This window comes from Sander vitreus, chromosome 2 (genome assembly GCF_031162955.1).
Source record: "Sander vitreus isolate 19-12246 chromosome 2, sanVit1, whole genome shotgun sequence".
NCBI lineage: Eukaryota > Metazoa > Chordata > Actinopteri > Perciformes > Percidae > Sander > Sander vitreus.
The window spans coordinates 22,904,204-22,912,374 of NC_135856.1; the positions used below are offsets into that span (position 1 = coordinate 22,904,204).

Here is an 8,171-nt window from a genome sequence, read left to right on the forward strand (position 1 = left end):
ATGTAAGTATTGTAATGTAATGAATGCAGTTTATTTGAAAGCTGTGTATAATATCATTCCTGATATTGCTGAGATGTGGGTGTTTTTTTAATAAAATGTATATTTATTTAAATCAATTTGATTTGTTTCTCCAAGTTAATACTAATATCTAAATTCTTGTGCATCGTTGTCCACATGTTGAAGTTTTGAAATGTGTAATTACAGATGAAACTCGAAAGAGATGATGCCATGTTCACGCCTTAGTTCTTTTATTTATCCAAACAGCAAGAAATTATTTAGTTGTTACATACAAAACCCTCTAAATTATAATTATAATAAATCAATATGGTGTCCAACATGAAACCAAAAAACACATCTCGCACAGATCTTCACTGGCTCATATTTTCAAGGTACTGCATATTACCAGTTTTTTTTTTTTTTTTTTTTTAACAAATTATTGGATGATAAACTTAGATTCCCCTTTATACAGCTGAGGAGTCCTTACCAGAAGAAATCAAAAGATGCAGCTGCTTCAAACGGTTTTGTTGGGTTCCATATTGTCTTTAGGGCTTTAAACAAAATGCCACTTATCCACTGTGCAAGAAAAGATTTAAAAACTCATATAAATATGTTGAAACATGTAATACCTTAAACAAACCAAATTTAATGCAGGTTAGTTATTCACTTACCATTTGGAGACACAGCGTGCGCGGTGACGAATGCAGGGGCCTTGGGTGTCAAATGTTATACAGGACAATTACCACACCTAACTCTGATACAGTTTTATAAGCTATTATTGCGTTTGCTATCGTCATTGTGAAACAACTACATATGAAAGTTCTCACCGATTCCACCACATCTCTGGCCTCATCTGCACTGCATTTGAAAGGGCTCTCGCAGCAGGAGATGTTTTTGCTGATCAAAAAAGTAAATAGTGTTCATTACACTTACATATGCCTATTGTACTGTATTTGTACATCACACACATACACACTGCAGGGTTTTTTAACTCTACCAACTTACCATTCGATCCCTCCGCTATTTGTCTGCTTCTGCACTAGTGCCCTCCAGTGCTCATGGGTGGACTTTATGATCTTAACTGCAAAGTCCTATAAAAATCAAAGAATCGTCAAGAGATAAACACATCCTTTGATTTTTTAGGGAGCAATCCATTTTTGCACGTTCAGTTTTAGCTGCTGAGACCACAATAGATCCCAACCCCTAGTACACAAACTGGCATGTCTTATCTACGTACTGTGTTTGGTGTTCCAAAGCTCTCAGTACCTTGTCTTTGAATTGTCCATTGAATCCAAATTGGTTCTCAGGCTTTCCATCAGGCACCTTATATTTCCTAAACCAGTCAACAGTTGCCTCTAAATGACCAGGCCGGCTCTTGCGCACGTCCTCTATGCCTGAGGAAAACACAAACGCGTTCAGCAGAATAAGAACAGAGGACAAATTTGCACCTTATTCATCTTGGTATGAATTAGATATGACTCTGTACTCCATTTACACTTGGTATAAGGAATAAATCTTCATGCAAAAACAAGAGTATGTTGAATATATACATCCTTCGGAAGGGTAGTAAGTGTTAAATATTTAGAGATCACAAACACATAAATGTAAAAGTAAAGATGTAATACATTTTTTAATGGCTCATAAAAAGTAGCCAGGCCCCATTAACACATTAGTAGAAGGTTGCAGCTGTATTGGAAAAAAAGGCTTAAAATATTCAGAAACAGGCATTGCAAATAAAAAATGTTTTTTTAGGCCTTCAGGATACATACAATGTTTGTTGAATGTAAGCAAAGTCATGTTGACAATAAAAACTCCACAGGGTATGTTCTAGAGATGTGTTTAACTACAGTCTGAAGTTACTGTCTAAGCTGCCAACAGGGTTTATATGTTGTATTTGCAAATATCTCTTTCCAAATTAAATCACTTGAATCTGAACTGGGCAGTGCAGGTACATCAGTACCGTATTTATAGTATGTGGTCAAGTGCAGATCTGACAAGCTCTGGAGTGTGGGCAACTTCTTCAAAATTCTAATTTCCCTGACTTATGTTCATGCCAGGTTTCCTCAGGACGGAGAATGGATCCGTGTAAGGCAGCTTTTAGATGGTGACTGTTGATACGATCTGTGAAAAAACACCCACTATTCAGGTTTTTGGCATCTGGGTCCTTAGCATTGATAGCGATGACCTTCCAGTCCATTTCTCCCTCATCGATCATGGCCAAGATGCCAAGGACTTTCACTTGAATCACTTGGCCTGGAAAGCACACCTAAAGAACAGACCAACAAATTACAAATAAACAGTAAAATCAATCAATTAAACAATTACAAGTCTATCTTTCTATAAATCCGGATCTCTCTGTGCGTGTGTCCCCACGCATGCGCAGTACAGCAGCGTGGGCGGGGAATTGCTAAATCCCTACAAGGCTCATTGATTGTGGTTCACTGGCTATAGGTGTCTTGCCAAAAACTGATCATCTGCCAAAATCTCACTGGTGTCTACCCTACATGCAAATGATGAAAAAGGCGACGCTAAATCTCTAGACGAGCCGCGACTGCAACATGTGTTTACAGGTTGGGGCTCTCCAGCACATTGTTTTGTTACGCACATTTCTCCGGCCGTTCTGCGCGCTGCTCAGCCGGGTTCCCTGCTTCTACCGCCTGGGCCACATCGCTTAAAACTACCACAACGTGCGACTACTACACGAAAAAAGCGGACACGTTGAATCTCTACATGAGCCGAACCGCGACTGATTAAACCTGCAACATGTGTTACAGGTTGAGTTTTATAAATAACAAATTACAAAAAAACACACATCAGGAGGCTCTTTACTTATGCCATATACATGCAACATCGCCTGTGACCACACAGTGCAAGTTCTGCTTTCAAATGTACAATGTTCTTCAAGGTGGAGATTTTCAACTCTAATATAATGCTGGATAGTTTAATGCATCATATTTTAATTGTGGTATTTTGTGAATAGAATCTGAATTTGCAGCGTTCTCTGTCAGATAAATGTAAATAGGTACAGGATAAGTCAGTAGCATATGCCTACAGTTGGGTTTTAAGTGCTCTGGGGGCCTTCTGTAAGTTATTTCGGAGTACAATGGTTCTGGAGAAAGCTGCAAGCAGCAATACAGGAGGTCAAGCAATTGGCCCATCCAAACTGCACTAGTACTGTATAAAGTGAGTAAAAAACTATGATATAATTTATATACAACTAAAGCAGTCTTACCTGGGTGCCGATCTCACAAACGTCAATGGGATCATTATCACCACAACAATGTGTCTCTTTGTCTGTGTGGTTTGGGTCCTCCCATGTCTTTTCCAAGAAACAGTTAAAAAACATGTACAAAATCAAACATCTCTAGCAAACATTTCAACTAACTACCTGACTAAATAAATAAATAGATATAACAACAAATGAATCACTAAGCTTTTCAATTGCAGTGTTGTTATTTGTCTGTCATTGGCTACGATCAAAATGAATACAGCATGCAGATGATGGACGAGCACAATGAAATTCACAAAAAGTCTTAATGGCTTAATTCGTATTGCGCATTTTCCTCACCTGTGGGAGCGCCCCATAATTCCAAATGTAACCTTTATGGGGAAATATGTTGGCAACATACCGGAGCTTTCCTTTCTTTACATCTTGTTTGATCGGGTTCAGCGGTTCCTTAGTTGCAATCTGGAAATTATAGAAATTATTGAAGGTGCATGTTGAAGTGTGAGTGTGTGCTTTCGCCAGTGTTAAAGCATACTTAATTGTAATTTATCTTGTGTCACCAACACTCAAAACCTCAGCTTCACGCTACCGCGATGCTAACTCCGGGAAAGGCTAGTAATCGGAACCTCAGTTTAGACTTCTTAGTAGGCCTGTCGCAATATGCAATAAATCAATTAATCGCATCATAAATAAAAATGAGCTCGATAATTTTTAAATGGAAATTATCGCAGCTAGAGACATTTCCATTTTATTTATTGTTTTTGATTGCGTTTGGTTTTTATTCCAGTGCATTTTTTGTTAACAGAGACTGATAGACCATTTTATTTATTGTTTTTGGTTGTTTTGTTCATTTATTGTGGATATTTAAAATGTCTTCCAATTCCAGTGTTAAATATTCTTTAGAAATGTTTCTGTAATGTACCTGCATTATTATGCCATTGTCATTATTTTAGATGAAAAAGGTCTCAGAACGACAATATCATTGTTTATAGCAATCATTTCTAGGACAATTTATCGTCCAGCAAAATTTGTTATCGTGACAGGCCTACTTCTTAGTCAAGCAATTTCTTGGTGACGTACACGAGTTTGGTATTGTCAATTTAGAGAATTCTAGAAAAATGTATAATGGATTATCATTGAATGAAAGTTGACATACTAGTTATTACTCAAATATTCCAACCACAGCCTTTACTAAAACAGTAGTAGCTGTAGTAGTAGAAGTGGAATAATCAAATTATATTTAAAAAAAAAGTGAGGTACAGTATCTATATCCTTCTTACCTCCATTTTAGCATTTGACCATCGAGGTACTTCCACTACCATGTTGAAGAGCATCTGGAAGTACAGAAGAAAGCTACAGTACGTGCAGTGTATGCTGGGGTGAATGTTTTCAGCTGGTAAAACAGACATTAAATATTTGAATTTGACAGTACCTCACTCTCATTCTTCTTGGGCTTTTTAGCTGGCAGGTCATTGTCCTGTTAAAAGAAAAACAAATCAGTGGTTTTAATATTATGTGTATACAGTTCAATAGCTAAACAGAGTCATGAACTCTCTGCAGTATTTATCCAACAGAAACTAAAGCGTTACCTGTTCTGTATCCGCTTTAAGTGAGATGTCATGGAATGGTGAAATGTATTTTCCGTCAGAGTTTTCTAAGAAAACAAACAAACAAAAAAGTTCAAAAATAAAACTTATCTTAACCTTGGAAAAAGGGCTTCTTCCTCTGCAGACAGACTTTGCTCAATTGTCACTGGGACAGCTAAAACTGAAATAGATATTGAGCTATCTCCATGACACCTGAGCAAATGATATCCACTAGTAAGGCTGTGGTTGAAAAGCTCCTGAAAAAAAGCTGCTGAGTGGACCTTGATTTAAGATTTAATTCATGGTGAGTACACATAATTTACATTTACAACTCGTATCCACAATTTCGAGGATCATAACATTATAAATAAACTTACTGTTGATTTATTGTTATACTGGACATTATTTACACTAGCCTTCTATGAATGTGTGATACTAATGCTTTCTCAAAATCTGTAAACACCGGCAGTCACGACACAGTAACATTACCCATATTGGAAACAGAATAATGATGTGTTATGAGGTTAATATCGTGCTGCTAGTTGAGTAAGACTATATTGAACAGTGAGTGAATAAATGTCTCAACATCTGCATCACAATTTCATGAGTTTAACTTGAATTAATTGTACTGTGTTGATGAATACTAGTTCATCTCTTTCAGCGTTATTTTGGTGTAGCTATCCACGAGACCGCCCAAACAGGAAGTAAAATCACGTGAGGATATGCCGTAAGTGAAACATCCTCCTTGCTTTCCGGTCTAATTATACATCCATGTTGCTTTCTGCCGACGAACCATTTCAGCCTACAGAAAACTGGGGACTAACACTGGTGGCTGGTGGTTTTTTTCACTCTAAAACCTTTGTGGTAGGAGTGCCACATGGCAAGAAAACCATGCGCATGCAACTCAAAGGTCAAACGTTTACATTGACCTGGAGGTCGACCTGTGGTTACCTGTCACCCACTCTTTATAGGATACAGTCACACACGGGACACTGGTGCTGCTAAACCGTAACACTATGAAAAGCAGGGGACACGCATGGTTTCTCCCACAGTGGCGATGATTAACTTACTAAAATAAATCCGGTAGTCAGGCGAATGGGGCTGTCCTCTCTCCTCTGTTTGATAGTGCATCGTTTTTCTGAAATAAAGCAAATGAGCACCGACTGCTGTTTGTGTGACGAGTTTGGTTCGAGAGGCGGAAAATGAGCCGAAAGCTGTCGCCAAGCAGCCGACCGAAGGGAGCATCAGCAGCGGTCTCATTATAGACACTTCTCCCCTCGGTTCCTGCTTCCCGTTTTCCGATTAATGTCAAGTCCGGCAGAGTGAAACAGGAGCTTCCGGTTTTTCAAAACAAAACCACTCACAGTGCAGTCAAGTCTGTTCACAATTTATTTAAAGCAATAAAATACTAACCAAGACCCAATGACGGAAAATTATGGAATTTGAATTGAATTAGTTATTCGAATTTGCGTCAAATGAAATGATGGTGCTGCATTAGAAATGCCATCGGGGAAAGAAACAAAGGCAAAAAACAATGTGTCCCCTTGGGAACATGATGTGCTTAGAACATTACGGCAAGGCAAGGCTGCTTTATTTGTATAGCACATTTCAGCAACAGGGCAAAATGCTTTACATAAAACATTAGAGCAGTTGAAAACAATAACAACACAAGCAATATGCCAGTATCTTATGTGCAAAATTGACACTATGGTGGCTATAAGAAAACCACTGGGGGTATCCAAAATGTTGAGAGTAAAAAAAATAAAAATAAAAATCTTTTTTTCATGTTGGATCTTTGGCTTAATGCTTGGCGCCCAGAGGATCTTTACCTACGCCAAGATCTGGTCAGTCACCAAAACATAGCCCATATAGCATGTTTTAATCCCTATATTTATCATCTATCATTTATCATATTTGAATATTGTAGTAGTAACAGATTGTGGTATGTACCACTCACTACATTTAAACAGACCATATAGCTTCTTGCTAGTTACTATTACACTTTTGTTTTTGATAATAAAATCGTTGCAACCGGAAGTCAATTCTTTTTTCATTATCCAACTTCACAATTCTTCAATTGCATGCTTATGGTCCGTGTGTAGCTTTATTTTACTGCCATCTAGCCAATCTGCCCTCCCACACTACACCACACAAACACACACGCACATTTGCTAGATAGGTCACATTGTTAATGTCTTGGCAAACTAATAGACTATATTTCTCCAACGAATGGAACATAGATGCCTTTGCCTTATTTATTTATTTAAGAAAAAAAATGGCATGTAATTGCTAATCCATGTATAAATCCATGGCTAAAATGGAGAGAGAGAGAGAGAGAGAGAGAGAGAGAGAGAGAGAGAGAGAGAGAGAGAGAGGGACATTGAGGGTGACTCTTTCTTTTCTAATTTTTTTGTCTTTTTAATTGTTGCTGTTTCCATCATACACCCAACAGACAAGAAACATGTCCTATAGTAATGATGGTAGCCCACTAGTCACTACCTTATATACAGTATATGGTTACTACCAGTAGAAGAAGGGCCAGTACAAAAAGTTTGTACTTATCTCCTCCTTTTTGGGCACTTTGGCCTCGACTTTGAAAACAACCATGAAAGTCACTGTCGCTTTTGCTTTAATGTCTCCCTTTGGTCTCCCTGCTTCTGTTTTTATGATGTGAAGTAAATGGATTTGATGGTGGTAATCTCCACAATACATCATGAGATCAAAGACCATATGTATCCATTGTCTTAAACAAACACCCACCCCAGCGACCTTGATGTGTCTCTTTTACTATTGAATAGGTTGGTCTTTGTTCAGTCTTTGTACATATCGGCAGCCATAAAAAGTTGCTTTATAAAAATCTTAAAGTGGATGCTTGCCTTTGATACTGTTGCTAAACAGCTATGATTTTGCCGAGCACAAAAACCTTTTCATTCAATGTGTTTCAGTAAATATGACAGTTTTGACCAATCTCACTGTAGTTGAACAGAAAATATTCCATGACACCACATTAGTGGTCAAAGTACTATGACTTGACATGATGATAAAGTAAGGGGATTATGGAAGCTTCACAGAAGTCTGTAAATGTCTGTATTTAATCAGTTTTAATCTCCGTACGGTTTTTAAAAATCTGGATGGAGAGCCAAATGAGAAGAGTGTTCCTTCTTTCAATTTCTGTGCCCATAAGCAAAGCACTCAACAATGACTCTTCCAGTGATGGTGCCCAAGTGGCCAGCAGTAAATGTCTGTGGCTGTAAAAGATAGTGTGTTTTTATTTGTCTCACCAAAAAATCTTTGAAAAATAAGTCCTGTTAGCATTTGTTTTAGCACAAGAAAATACTTTGTTTGTTGACTGAAAGGCTAAA

General features: G+C 37.8%; 1 protein-coding gene across 1 annotated transcript; it reads right to left on the minus strand.

The window, feature by feature from the left end:
- Positions 1–226: 226 nt before the first annotated feature.
- On the minus strand, positions 227–6,126 carry ppa2 (inorganic pyrophosphatase 2). Its single transcript, XM_078261554.1, has 12 exons — positions 5,880–6,126; positions 4,813–4,877; positions 4,656–4,700; positions 4,504–4,557; positions 3,566–3,685; positions 3,230–3,316; positions 2,137–2,263; positions 1,264–1,391; positions 1,003–1,088; positions 825–894; positions 669–708; positions 227–573 (listed from the first exon to the last, which is right to left on the minus strand). Exons 1-12 carry the CDS (start codon positions 6,067–6,069, stop codon positions 551–553), a joined length of 1,035 nt encoding a protein of 344 aa, XP_078117680.1. The 5' UTR covers positions 6,070–6,126; the 3' UTR covers positions 227–550.
- Between the last annotated feature and the right edge of the window lie 2,045 nt (positions 6,127–8,171).